General features: G+C 45.1%; 1 protein-coding gene across 5 annotated transcripts in view; it reads left to right on the top strand.

Moving 5' to 3' along the window:
• Positions 1-15,040, top strand: part of ankfn1 (ankyrin repeat and fibronectin type III domain containing 1) — a 236,824-nt gene that overhangs the window by 148,862 nt on the left and 72,922 nt on the right. For all 5 annotated transcript variants that reach the window (XM_052473466.1, XM_052473478.1, XM_052473470.1 and 2 more), the window contains one exon: positions 13,891-14,085. In XM_052473466.1, the coding sequence (XP_052329426.1) occupies positions 13,891-14,085 (195 nt within the window). The remainder of the gene's footprint in view (positions 1-13,890; positions 14,086-15,040) is intronic.

The following is a 15,040-nucleotide window of genomic DNA, read 5'->3' as shown; positions in this document are numbered from 1 at the left end:
ATTTCGAGTCTCATAGCAAAGGGTCTGAATACTTATGTAAATATGGTATTTCAGTTTTTTTTTTAAATTGCTGAGGACATTTTTATATTTAATCAATTTTAGAATAAGGCTGTGACGTAACAAAATGTTGTAAAAGTCAAGGGGTCTGAATCGTTTCCGAAGGCACTGTATATACTGAACAAAAATATAAACGCAACATGCAACAATTTCAACGATTTACAGTTCATATAAGGAAATCAGTAAATTGAAATAAATTAATTAGGCCCTAATCACTGGATTTCACATGACTGGGCAAGGGCGCAGCCTTGGATGGTCCTGGGAGGGCATATCCCACCCACTGGGGAGCAAGCCCCAACCAATCAGATTTAGTTTTTCCCCACAAAAGGGTTTTATTACAGAAGGAAATACTCCCCAGTTTCATCAACTGTCCAGGTGGCTGGTCTCAGACGATCTCGCAGGTGAAGAAGCAGGATGTCGAGGTCCTGGGCTGGCGTGGTTACAGGTGGTCTGTGATTGTGAGGCCAGTTGGACCTACTGCCAAATTCTTCTATGGTAGAGAAGTTAGCATAAAATGATCTGACAAAAGCTCTGGTGGACATTCCTGCAGTCAGCATGCACGTTCCCTCAAAAGTTGAGGGACATTGTGTTACGTGACAGAACTGCAAATTTTATAGTGGCCTTTTATTGTCCGCAGCACAAAGTGCACCTGTGTAATGATCATACTGTTTAATCAGCTTATTTGATATGCCACACCTGTCAGGTAGATTAATTATCTTGGCAAAGGAGAAATGTTTAACATTTGAGAGAAATAAGCTTGCGTATGGAACATTTCTGGGATCTTTTATTTCAGCTCATGAAATCATGGGACAAACACTTTACATGTGGCGTTAATATTTTTGTTCATGAAATTATGTTGAGCCAACGTTATTATTATGTTGAGCCAACGTTATTATTATGTTGAGCCAATAGACATTGAATTGATTGATGTCTGTGCCCATTGGGATGATATCGGTCTGAAAATCCCTTTGTGTCCCACTGAATGTAAGGTGTGTACATTAGCGAAACATTGCACAGACTGGGTTTTACTCTGTCAATTAAATGTTGACAGGCAGGGCTAGGGGATAAACTGTCCAGTCTCAGATTTTAGTCAACACATCAGTAACAGAAAAGAATGTGTACTGTAGCTGGTCCACTAACAGTATGTCTATTTTGAGGAGTACATGTTATCCAAATAATGAACTGCTTGATTAGCCAATTATCTTGAACTGATCTGAACTGATTGAACTTGGCTTGGCAGTGTAAGAACCTTATTCAAGTGTTCTATTTTCTGTTCCTGCTTGGCTGACACGACCCACATGGTCTGGACCGGAGTCTATTGGGGCATTATTCGCCCAGAAATGTAGAGATGTTTGGTAGGTTCTCTCAGACATGTTGTTTTCCTGGGTTGAGACCTGGATTTGGATTTGAAACTCCAACAGTTGTAATGAAAGGGGGCGGAGCTCTGGTACTGTACAAAACCAGCTTCATTATCGATGCATATGTCTAGATACTTTTTATAGTAGAGATCATGTTTATAAAATGCCTGGCTGGGCTGATGAGACAGTGGACTGCTCAGTCAGATGGAACAGAGTAAATAGGCATTTTAACGTCATAGATTTAGCTGGTGGTAACTTGTGGAATAGACACCGGCTGGAATGTGGTTTTAACCAGTCAGCATTCAGGATTAGACCCACCTGTTGTATAAAACCAGCCAGTCAGAAGCACAATGTCCTTCATTATCGATGCATGGTGCCGACAACATCAACCAGCTTCTTCAGACTCTAAAGTCAGGAGGACTTTGAGTTTGGTATCAGCCAGACTACTTTATGCTTGCCTTTAATCCATGGTTCTCTATTTAATATTAGTATGTACCTGTAGTACTTGAGATAACCATAGTGACTGGCTAATGGACCAGTCACTCCCCACCCTCCACTCCCTTGAGTTGTCCCTCCTGTGTAGGACACAATACAGAATGGAGGAAAGCATGAGTGGTGGTCCTGTGGTGTGTGCTTGACCCAGACAGGGGCTGTGTTTGACAGGGGCTGAATAAGCTCTCTCACCCCTTTCCCTCCATCCCTCCCTCCTCCATCTCTCCTAGACAGGTGGTTCTTACAATGTCCAACATCCCTGGACAGGGTAAAAAGAAAGTGTGTGTGTGAGCGTGCGTAAGCGTGCGTGCGTGCGTAAGCGTGCGTGCGTAAGTGTGTTCGCGTCTGCTCTCCAAGCCCTCAGTATGTGTGACTGCGTCTGCTCCACTCCATGGTAGTGACAGGTCTGTCTGGGGTGAAACAGTGGCCACTTTAGAGTCTCCCTCTCCCAGGTTAAAGGGGGGGCTGCTGGGCCTCCCCACGTCCCCACTGAAAATCCCTAACAAGGTTTGGCATTTAATGGTTTAACTTTTCCAATGATGCATGTAACCGCCCGCCAATTATAACTAAGTGATTTATTGTCCTCCGGAGCTAAGAGCAGAGCGAGCTGAGCTTTTTTATAAACACGCGCGGATGCTCACCCACACACACACTTTCAAGCAGGCAAACACACCTCTCTCTCCCTCTCTCCTCACTGTGGTACAATTTGATCGTTGTAAACAAACAGAGAGGTAAACATGGATCGGTTTTTCCTCCTGGGAATTTATGCTTTATGTTGCTGTCATTCCTCAAGTGCCAAGTAAATCCATCAGACAGGGTCTGACAGGCCGGGTTGGCTGGGCTGGGTTGGGGTGGAGGGGGATGGGGGTTAATTTACGAGTCCTTCAGGGTCCCAGTCGACTATATTTAGGCCCACACCTCCCCATCCCGCCGTAGCGCTCACCGGCCAGCAGGCAGGCCAGACAATGGACCAGTGTGTGAGTATGTTTGTGTGTGTATGTGTGCGTGCTTGTGTGCATGCGTTCCCATGTGTGTGTATCGCTAGATGGACAGATCTGCATGTTCATTTATAGCCCAATCAATTAACCTCCGCCTGCATCGGCTTGTCTCTCCTGAAGAGGCAGGAAATTGCACCTAGACAAGGCTCATATGACTAGATTCTTTTCCACTGCAGCCCAGACTCAGGATGGCCCACAAATGGCACCCTATTCCTTACCTAATCCCTATAGGCTCTGGTCAACAGTAGATAACTATATAAGGAGTATAGACCCTGATCAAAAGTAGTGTACTGTATAGGGTGCCATTTGCGACGCAGGTTCAGACTTACCTCAGACCCCCAGGTATGGAGATGGAGAGATCACTGGGCTGGAGATAGAATACTTATTCTGTCATTCCCTTTCTCTCTCTTTCGCTCTCTCTCCATCCATCCCTCCCCCTCTCTCTATCCCTTCCCCTCTCTCTCCCTCCGCCACCCCTTCCCTCCATGCCTCCCTCCCCAGGGGGTAGGTGCAGGGTGAGAGGGCCATGAAAGAGGGTCTTCTTCTGCAGATGTGTTTATGTGTTTATGTTGCTGTCATGGTCGGTGACTAAGGCTGGGTCCCAGAGAGAGAGAGAACATACAGCACTGTACTACTGCAGGGAAAGGAGAAGAAGGAGAGGAGGGCTGGCAACCTGCAAGGAGGGCTAGGTTTTTACCATGACAAATCTGTGTGTGTGGTGTGTGTGGTGGGGGCAGGGGTTGAACACACGCCTGTCTGTGTGTTCCTCCAAGGGGAGTGCTACTAGTCTCTCCTCTCTTTTTGGTACTCTGCACATTCAACCATTCAAGACAGTGTGAAAAGTTGTGTTCTCTTACTAAAACATGGGCTCTTTTCAGTCTCTAATGCTGACCTGTGTTCTATATCCCATAGTAACCTGTGTTCTGTATCCCATAGTAACCTGTGTCTATATCCCATAGTAACGTGTGTTCTGTATCCCATAGTAACCTGTGTTCTGTATCCCATAGTAACCTGTGTCTATATCCCATAGTAACGTGTGTTCTGTATCCCATAGTAATGTGTGTTCTGTATCCCATAGTAACGTGTGTTCTGTATCCCATAGTAACGTGTGTTCTGTATCCCATAGTAACCTGTGTTCTGTATCCCATAGTAACGTGTGTTCTGTATCCCATAGTAACGTGGGTTCTGTATCCCATAGTAACGTGTGTTTTGTGTCCCATAGTAACCTGTTCTCTGTATCCCACAGTAACGTGTGTTCTGTATCCCATAGTAACCTGTGTCTGTATCCCATAGTAACGTGTGTTCTGAATCCCATAGTAACATGTGTTCTGTATCCCATAGTAACGTGTGTTCTGTATCCCATAGTAACCTGCGTCTGTATCCCATAATAACCTGTGTTCTGTATCCCATAGTAACCTGTGTTCTGTATCCCATAGTAACCTGTGTTCTGTATCCCATAGTAACCTGTGTTCTGTATCCCATAGTAATGTGTGTTTTGTGTCCCATAGTAACCTGTGTTCTGTATCCCATAGTAACCTATGTTCTGTATCCCATAGTAATGTGTGTTCTGTATCCCATAGTAACGTGTGTTCTGTATCCCATGGTAGCGTGTGTTCTGTATCCCATGGTAGCGTGTGTTCTGTATCCCATAGTAACCTGTGTTCTGTATCCCATAGTAACCTGTGTTCTTTCCTCTGTTCCATGGTCCTCCTCTCTGATCCCACCGCTATTATTATCAGGCTGTTTGTGTTCTAGTTGTCAGCTGTAACAAGCAAGTGGAGCTGCAAGGTCTTTGACCTGTACCTCTCTTAGTGACCCCGATAACAGAAAGCACAGCACTCACTTTCATGCAGCTGGTGCAAAAAGGACTAGAGTTCTTAATCTGTTGGTTTGAAGGTGGAGATAGATGGAAGAGTACAGCAGGCTTTCTTTATAGGATATCTTGCTGATGTCAGTACACTGTACTTTCCAAACAGCCTCCACACTTTTCAGATCCACCCCTGCCAACCCTGCAGACATCAAGGCAGCAGCATGGGAACATGCCTCTCTCAGCACAGTTCCATCCTCTTGTACAGCAAGCCAAGGAAGTGTTAAGGTCATGTGTAACAATAAAAGGGTTGTTCCACCAATTTCATGATATCCAATTGGTAGTTACACATCGCTGCAACTCTCGTACGGACTCGGGAGAGGCGACGGTCGAGAGTCATGCGTCCTCCAAAACACAACCCTGCCAAGCCACACTGCTTCTTGACACACTGCTCGCTTAACCCGGAAACCAGCCTCAACAATGTGTTGGAGGAAACGCCGTCCAACTGGCGGCCATGTCATAGTGCATGCACCCGGCCCACCACTGGAGTAGCTAGAGCGCAATGGGACAAGCACATCCCGGCTGGCCAGACCCTCCCCAAACCCAGACAACGCTGGGACAATTGTGTGGCACCTCATGGGTCTCTGGGTCACGGCTGGCTGCGACACAGCCCGGGATCGAACCTGGATCTCTAGTGATGTCTATGTAGTACTGCTGCCCTGTTCTGAGCCAATTGTAATTTTCCTAAGTCCCTCTTTGTGGTACCTGACCACACGACTGAACAATGTGCTCAGGTTTTACCAGCAGCAGACTATGCTGCGCCACTCGGGAGGCCCTCATTGTGGCTTTTGACATTATCAATCATAGTCTGCTGCTGGTTAAACCTGAGCACATTGTTCAGTCGTGTGGTCAGGTACCACAAAGAGGGACTTAGGAAAATTACAATTGGCTCAGAACAGGGCAGCACGACTGGCCCTTAAAAGTACACGGGGAGCTAACATTGGAGAAATGCATGTCAATCTCTCATGGCTCATCACTACTTGTTTTTGTAAGAAGTGTTGACATGCTGAATGCACTGAGGAGTCTGTTTAAACTACTTGCTCAACAAAGCTCAGACACCCACGCATACCCCACAAGACATGTCACCAGAGGTCTCTTCACAATGCCCAAGTCCAGAACAGACTATGGGAGGCACACCGTACTACATAGAGCCATGACTACTATTCTACATCAGGTAACTGATGCAAGCAGTAGAATCAGATTTTTTTTAAACAGGTAAAAATACACCGGGGAGTGTGAAGAGACACACACAAAGGTGCAGACACAAACATACACACACAAGCGCTAGCACACACACTCTACACACACACACACACATTGTAATGTTGTTGTATGGTGGTTTTATACAGTTTGTATTGTAGATATGTAGTGGTGAAATAATGTTATATGATGTCCTGTTTTCTCTGTTTTTATATGTAATGTAAGTGCCTTAATGTGGGGATCCAGTACGGGTTGGATTTCAGTGCAGGTTGGATAAACATTTGCAGGACAGAAATATTTTACTGATCACCGTCAAGGTATTTATCAACATTTTATTTGTGATTTACAGGATATCCACCAAAAAGCAACTATATCCTCTATAAATATGACATTAAATACAACGTTGTTTAGTTTACCTTCTTAGGTACAACTTAAAGATGTGTCTATCTATGGCAGTGGATAAGAAGTATACACAAGTGTTTGTGCTAAACCACCACAACGGGTGGCTGGCTGAATTCATTCAACTTTGTCTCAAAGTAAGTCTGAAACTGCACTCTTCACATATACAGTTGAAGTCAGAAGTTTACATGCACCTTAGCCAAACACATTTAAACTCAGCTTCTCACAATTCCTGACATTTAATCCTATTAAAAATTCCTTGTCTTAGGTCAGTTAGGATCACCACTTTATTTTAAGAATGTGAAATGTCAGAATAATAGAGAGAATGATATATTTCAGCTTCTATTTCTTCCATCACATTCCCAGTGGGTCAGAAGTTTACATACACTCAATTAGTATTTGGTAGCATTGCCTTTAAATTGTTTAACTTGGGTCAAGCGTTTCGGGTAGCCTCCCACAAGCTTCCCACAGTAAGTTGGGTGAATTTTGGCCCTTCCTCCTGGCAGAGCTGGTGTAACAGAGTCAGGTTTGTAGGCCTCCTTGCTCGCACACACTTTTTCAGTTCTGCCCACACATTTTCTATAGGATGGAGGTCAGGGCTTTGTGATGGCCACTCTAATACCTTGACTTTGTTGTCCTTAAGCCATTTTGCCACAACTTTGGAAGTATGCTTGGGGTCATTGTCCATTTGGAAGACCCATTTGCGACTAAGCTTTAACTTCCTGACTGATGTCTTGATTTGTTGCTTCAATATATCCACATAATTTCCCTACCTGATGCCATCTATTTTGTGAAGTGGGCTATTAGCATGACAATAGACTCTTGCCAACAGCTCTCTGTATTTTGATACTTTGTGGAAGGCAATTGATCTGCATTAAACACCTTGTGGATGGGGCCATCACGAGTGGCGCAGCGGTCTAAGACTGTTGCTACAGATGCTGGTTCAATACTCGTGCCTGTAACGTCGTTCTTCGTTTGTGGAAAGAGAGTCGGACCGAAATGCAGCGTGGTGGTTACTCATGACTTTAATGAAAAAAGTGACACATGAAATAACTATATAAATACAAAAACAACAAACGGAACGTGAATCCTAATTACAGCCTATCTGGTGAAACTTTACAGAGACAGGTTACAATCACCCTCCCGAAATACACACTGAAACCCAGGCTACCTAAATACGGTTCCCCATCAGAGACAACAAGAATCACCTGACTCTGATTGAGAACCGCCTCAGGCAGCCAAGCCTATACTAGACACACCCCTAATCAACCACAATCCCAATGCCTACAAAAAAAAACAATAAGACAATACAATAACCCCATGTCACACCCTGGCCTGAACAAATAATTAAAGAAAACACAAAATACTAAGACCAAGGCGTGACAGAACCCCCCCCCTAAGGTGCGGACTCCCGGACGCACCTCAAAACCATAGGGAGGGTCCGGGTGGGCGTCTGTCCATGGTGGCAGTTCCGGCTCGGGACGTGAACCCCCCTCCATTAAAGTCATAGTTCCTCCCCTTCGCGTCCTGGGATAATCCACCCTCGCCGCCGACCATGGCCTAATAGTCCTCACCAGAACCCCACTGAACTGAGGAGCAGCTCGTGACTGAGGGGCAGCTCGGGACTGAGGGACAGCTCGGGACTGAGGGGCAGCTCGGGACTGAGGGGCAGCTCGGGACTGAGGGGCAGCTCGGGACTGAGGGGCAGCTCGGGACTGAGGGGCAGCCCGGAACTGAGGGGAAGCCCAGTACTGAGAGAAAGCCCAGTACTGAGAGGAAGCCCAGTACTGAGATGAAGCTCAGGCAGGTAGTAGGCTCCTGTAGATCCTGGCTGTCTGGCGGATCTGGAAGATTCTGGTTGACTGGCAGATCTGGAAGAGACTGGTTGACTGGCAGATCTGGAAGAGACTGGTTGACTGGCAGATCTGGAAGAGACTGGTTGACTGGCAGATCTGGAAGAGACTGGTTGACTGGCAGATCTGGAAGAATCTGGTTGACTGGCAGATCTAGAAGATCATGGCTGACTGGCGGATCTAGCTGCTCTATGCAAGCTGACAGCTCCTTGCAGACTGACAGCTCTGACTGCTCCATGCAGACTGACAGCACCCTGCAGACTGGCAGCTCCTTGCAGACTGACAGCTCCTTGCAGACTGACAGCTCCTTGCAGACTGACAGCTCTTTGCAGACTGACAGCTCTGGCTGCTTCTTACAGACTGACAGCTCTGGCTGCTTCATGCAGACTGACAGCTCTGACTGCTCCATGCAGGCTGACAGCTCTGACTGCTCCATGCAGGCTGACAGCTCTGACTGCTCCATGCAGGCTGGCAGCACCTTGCAGACTGGCAGCTCCTTGCAGACTAGCAGCTCCTTGCAGACTGGCAGCTCTGGCTGCTTCATGCAGACTGACAGCTCAGGCTGCTCCGAACAGGCAGGAGGCTCCGGCAGCGCTGTAGAGGAGGAAGGCTCTGATAGCGCTGAACAGGCGGGAGCCTCCGACAGCGCAGGAGGGAAGGAAGGCTCTGGCTGTGCTGAACAGGCGAGGCGCACTGACGGCCTGGTGCGTGGTGCTGGAACTGGTGCTACAGGATCGAGGACACGCACAGGAAGCCTGGTGCGGGGAGCTGCTACCGGAGGACTGGTGTGTGAAGGTGGCACAGGATGGACTGGACCGTGAAGGTGTACTGGAGAGCCTGAGAGCAGGACTGGCACAGGACGTGCAAGGCTAGGTAGGTACACAGGAGGCCTGGTGCGTGAGGCTGGCACATTTTTCACCAGCCGACTAACACGCACCTCAGGACGAGTATGGAGCGCTGACCCCGGTGCCATTAAATCCCCGACACGCTCCATCGGCTGAATATCGTACCTATAGCACCATGCTAGCAACTCCCTCATTACTCTCTCCTCCACTTTCCCCATTAACTCCTTCACAGTCTCTGCTTCGCTCACCTCTAACACCGGCTCTGGTTCTGGTCTCCTCCTTGGCTCCTCACGATAAACAAGGAGAGTTGGCTCTGGATAGACCGGACCGTGCAGGCGCACTGGAGCTCTTGAGAACCGAGCCTGCCCAACCTTACCTGGCTCGATGCCCACTCTAGCCCGGCCAATACGAAGGGCTGGTATGTGCCGCACCGGGCTATGCACCCGCACTGGAAACACTGTGCGCTCCATAGCATAGCCTACAAAAAACCCCTATAAGACAATACAATAACCCCATGTCACACCCTGGCCTGAACAAATAATTAAAGAAAACACAAAATACTAAGACCAAGGCGTGACAGTGCCGGGTGTGACCGGAGACCCATGAGGCGACGGTAGGCTTTTGGTTTCTCTCCCTCTAAAAACATAAATAAATAATAATAAATAACAAACGGGCTTTATTTACAAATTTGTAAGAATGTCTCACCCCATGTTCAAGAATGGCCTTTTTCTCACTCACTTTAGGTTATTTGAAAACAACATAATCTCCAAAATATTGTTATTTTTTAAACAAAGTGATTATTATTATTGTTATTATTTAATTTTGAATAAAATAAAAGCACCTTAGATATTCTCACAGATCCTAACGGAAAATGGCCCTTAGATATTAATTTATAGTCCTCCAATCCTCTAAATCGAATTATTGGTGGAGAGTCACGTCATTGAAAAAAAATATATTTCTATATACAGTTGTGGCCAAAAGTTTTGAGAATGACACAAATATACATTTTCACAAAGTCTGCTGCCTCAGTTTGTATGATGGCAATTTGCATATACTCCAGAATGTTATGAAGAGTGATCAAAGGAATTGCAATTAATTGCAAAGTCCCTCTTTGCCATGCAAATGAACTGAATCCCCCAAAAACACTGCATTTCAGCCCTGCCACAAAAGGACCAGCTGACATCATGTCAGTGATTCTCTCGTTAACACAGGTGTGAGTGTTGACGAGGACAAGGCTGGAGATCACTCTGTCATGCTGATTGAGTTCGAATAACAGAGTGGAAGCTTCAAAAGGAGGGTGGTGCTTGGAATCATTGTTCTTCCTCTGTCAACCATGGTTACCTGCAAGGAAACACATGCCATCGTCATTGCTTTGCACAAAAAAGGCTTCACAGGCAAGGATATTGCTGCCAGTAAGATTGCACCTAAATCAACCATTTATCGGATCATCAAGAACTTCAAGGAGAGCGGTTCAAATGTTGTGAAGAAGGCTTCAGATCACCCAAGAAAGTCCAGCAAGTGCCAGGACCATCTCCTAAAGTTGATTCAGCTGCTGGATCGGGGCACCACCAGTACAGAGCTTGCTCAGGAATGGCAGCAGGCAGGTGTGAGTGCATCTGCACGCACAGTGATGCAAAGACTTTTGGAGGATGGCCTGGTGTCAAGAATGGCAGCAAAGAAGCCACTTCTCTCCAGGAAAAACATCAGGGACAGACTGATATTCTGCAAAATGTACAGGGATTGGACTGCTGAGGATGGGGGTGAAGACATTTTCTCTGATGAATCCCATTTCCGATTGTTTGGGGAATCCGGAAAAAAGCTTGTCCGGAGAAGACAAGGTGAGCGCTACCATCAGTCCTGTGTCATGCCAACAGTAAAGCATCCTGAGACCATTCATGTGTGGGGTTGCTTCTCAGTCACGGCAGTGGGCTCACTCACAATTTTGTCTAAGAACACAGCCATGAATAAAGAATGGTACCAACACATCCAGGAACAGAGCAACTTCTCCCAACCATCCAGGAACAGTTTGGTGACGAACAATGCCTTTTACAGCATGATGGAGCAACTTGCCATGAGGCAAAAGTGATAACTAAGTGGCTCGGGGAACAAAACATCGATATTTTGGGTACATGGAAAGGAAACTCCCTAGACCTTAATCCCATTGAGAACTTGTGGTCAATCCTCAAGAGGCGGGTGGACAAACAACACCCCAAAAATTCTGAAAAACTCCAAGCATTGATAATGCATCAGGCTGCCATCAGTGGCCCAGCAGTTAATTGACAGCATGCCAGGGCGAATTGCAGAGGTCTTGGAAAAGAAGGGTCAACACTGCAAATATTGACTCTTTGCATCAACTTCATGTAATTGTCAATAAAAGTCTTTGATACTTATGAAATGCTGGTAATTATACTTCAGTATTCTATAGTAACATCTGACAAAAAATATCTAAAGACACTGAAGCAGCAAACTTTGTGGAAATTAATATTTGTGTCATTCTCAAAACTTTTGGCCACGACTGTACTTTAGGCCTACCATAGGCGACATGAGTCTCACTAGTGTTGAGTAATGTGCTGTTAAAAGTGGTGTAGGTCTTATTTATTTAAAAAGCATATTGAAGTTAGAAGCAGTACGATTTGAAGCAATAGCCTACCCACTGTGGTCAACTATTTCATCACCATTTCTTGCTGCTCTGAGAGAAGCATGGGGACTGGTCTTAATAAATCAATGAGATATTTATTTTCACTGAATCTCCGTTTGGGTATTGGTTAGACTACAATTAGGGTGTGAAAATGTTATGCTCTTAGTACTGTAGCTTACTCCCGACCGTCACATTGTACAGCACCATATTTTCCTAACAGAAACCCTGAGGGTTTTTCATTTTTCTTGGAATAATATAATATAATAATATATGCCATTTAGCTGACGCTTTTATCCAAAGCGACTTACAAGTCATGTGTGCATACATTCTACGTATGGGTGGTCCCGGGAATCGAAACCACTACCCTGGCGTTACAAGCGCCATGCTCTACCAACTGAGCCACAGAAGGACCACATAGAATAGAAACACTATAAAATTAATCTAATTAATTAAGCTACATTTCTTAAAATCAATCCCATATTCTTCTTACAAAAAAGTTTTTCTCTAGTACAGCCAATATAGAAGGCTATCAAATGCTTTTCAAATATGCCCTCTGGTGGTCAAACTAGCACTAACTAACATTAATGGTAAAAAAGGCTGACAATTAAATAATGTGCCATAGAATTCTGCGGCAGCCCGTAAGGAGTGTGGCAGTATGGTGTAACTTTTACAGGAAGAACCACTGTAAACAAACACTTTATGGCAACCTCGCAATAGAGTATGTTATGACAAGCACAAGCAAGCTGTTCATTATGACAATGTTTTCTTACAGAAACCATGTGTACGTTCCACTGTTATTTAATACAAAATGTATTGGCTATAAATTTCAACTGCAAATGACATGAGCTGATGACTGAAAACATTTATGCAGGCAAATACTTGCCGCACTACTATTAGTCACACGTTTTCTAATTTAGCTAGCTAGCTAACATAAGCTTCTTATCTCATCATGAATGCAAGCACATGGCCTGAATGATAGATCTGCGCCAACTGTCTGGCTTTTTGCAAATTGCATATTTGGGAAAACTAACTAAATAAGAACACTAGCTAACATAATAGGCCCAGACAGTAACAGTGTTCTTTTTGTATCAAGGACGAGAGTTCACTTTGGCGCCAGTCCAGTATTAGCACATAAGTAGCACAGATTGCTAGCTAAGCTAACTACGTTAACGAACTGAGAATGTGATGAGGACAGGGCTCCTTGCTTGGTGACGTGTACTTTTGATTATTAACTTATTCAAATATGCTGGCAATGGCAAGCTACTCACCTTCAAACCACCATGCCTACTCTCTCTCTCACACGTTGTGAGCTAGGGCTGAATGATTTTTAATGAGCAGCTGGTAGAGCGCCCTCTTCATGCAACCATTGAAAAATACTAAAAATGACCACAAATGAGCAGATATGTTTGTTTATTCTATGTATATAATATTGGAGCTGTAGCTGTGTAATAAAGACACATTTTTTATTTTACCTTTCTTTAACTAGGCAAGTCAGTTAAGAACAAATTCTTATTTTCAATGACGGCCTAAGAACAGTGGGTTAACTGCCTTGTTCAGGAGCAGAACGGCAGATTTTTACCTTGTCAGCTCAGGGATTTGATCTTGCAACCTTTTGGTTACTAGTCCAACGCACGAACCACTAGGCTACTTGCCGCCCCAAAATGAATATTTCTGTGAAAGGCTAATATTGTCCGATAATACCGGTCAACCGCTTTATCAGTTGGGCACTAATAGATGGCAAGCTTATTTTTTTTACTGTGATAAGGAACATATTCCTGTCCTGCCATATTCGTGGGTCATTCACCCAACCCGTACTGAATTATCTGAAGCCATCAGTGTCTTTGTACGCCTTCAGGCTTTCTCCAGTGTAGGGTGAAGGGTTGTGTGTAAGGACATGTTGATTCGGCAGCTTTTCTGTGTTTTCAGTGGCTTAAATGCGTTGGGTGGAGCACTATAAGGGTCGCACCCCCCAAGTACAGCTAGTTTTCCTAAATATCATTATTTAAATATTTTGCCATGTCAAGCTAGCTAGCTAGATTTATAATATAGCGGCTGTCTGTGTTATAGTAGTTGTGGACAGTGATGAGTCCCACCTTGGTTCCATGGTGGTGCAGGCTGAGATGAGGGCAGGGGAACTGTAATGTTATGTCTATAACTTTGTCTGTTTTGTGTCTGTCTTGTAGTTGTAAGTGTGGAGAGTCGCGAGGCCCACCTCGGCAGCCTGGTCATCGAAGCAGAGAGGAAGGCAGGGGAGCTGGCTGCCCAGGCCCAGAGAGAGGGTCTCAGCCTGGAGGCCTGTGACAAAGACAAGGAGCTCCGAGCCTGGGAGTGGAGGAGCAAGCTCTACAAACGCATGAGGACTGGCTTCCAGCATGCACGTGAGTATGCTGGGACCGAATGTGTGTGTGGGGGGAGGGAGGGTGCGTGCGTGTGTTAGGACTGCACGAGTCTTGACCAGAGCCCAATGCATATTAAGGCAAGGGATGGGGAGAAAGAATACAACACATTATAGATAAGACAAAGAAATGGTCATAGCTGCCACATACCTTAGTGTGGAGTGGTATGGCTTCAACCTCGGACATAAGTGGGGACAAGGCTAGCATCAATTGTTTGCATGTAAGAATCTTTCATTTTTTGTGTGTTGATATGATCTCTTTTCTATATTTAGTCCTTTTACACAGAACAACTTGATTGTAAGTGTGAACTCAACAACCCCAGCACACAGTGCCTTGCGAAAGTATTCGGCCCCCTTGAACTTTGCGACCTTTTGCCACATTTCAGGCTTCAAACATAAAGATATAAAACTGTATTTTTTTTGTGAAGAATCAACAACAAGTGGGACACAATCATGAAGTGGAACGACATTTATATTTCAAACTTTTTTAACAAATCAAAAACTGAAAAATTGGACGTACAAAATTATTCAGCCCCTTTACTTTCAGTGCAGCAAACTCTCTCCAGAAGTTCAGTGAGGATCTCTGAATGATCCAATGTTGACCTAAATAACTAATGATGATAAATACAATCCACCTGTGTGTAATCAAGTCTCCGTATAAATGCACCTGCACTGTGATAGTCTCAGAGGTCCGTTAAAAGCGCAGAGAGCATCATGAAGAACAAGGAACACACCAGGCAGGTCCGAGATACTTTTGTGAAGAAGTTTAAAGCCGGATTTGGATACAAAAAGATTTCCCAAGCTTTAAACATCCCAAGGAGCACTGTGCAAGCGATAATATTGAAATGGCAGGAGTATCAGACTACTGCAAATCTACCGAGACCTGGCCGTCCCTCTAAACTTTCAGCTCATACAAGGAGAAGACTGATCAGAGATGC

The sequence above is a fragment of the Oncorhynchus keta genome, chromosome 2 (genome assembly GCF_023373465.1).
Source record: "Oncorhynchus keta strain PuntledgeMale-10-30-2019 chromosome 2, Oket_V2, whole genome shotgun sequence".
Taxonomy (NCBI): Eukaryota; Metazoa; Chordata; class Actinopteri; order Salmoniformes; family Salmonidae; genus Oncorhynchus; species Oncorhynchus keta.
Note: the sequence above shows the minus strand (reverse complement) of the source record. Positions and strands in the feature narration are given on the sequence as shown.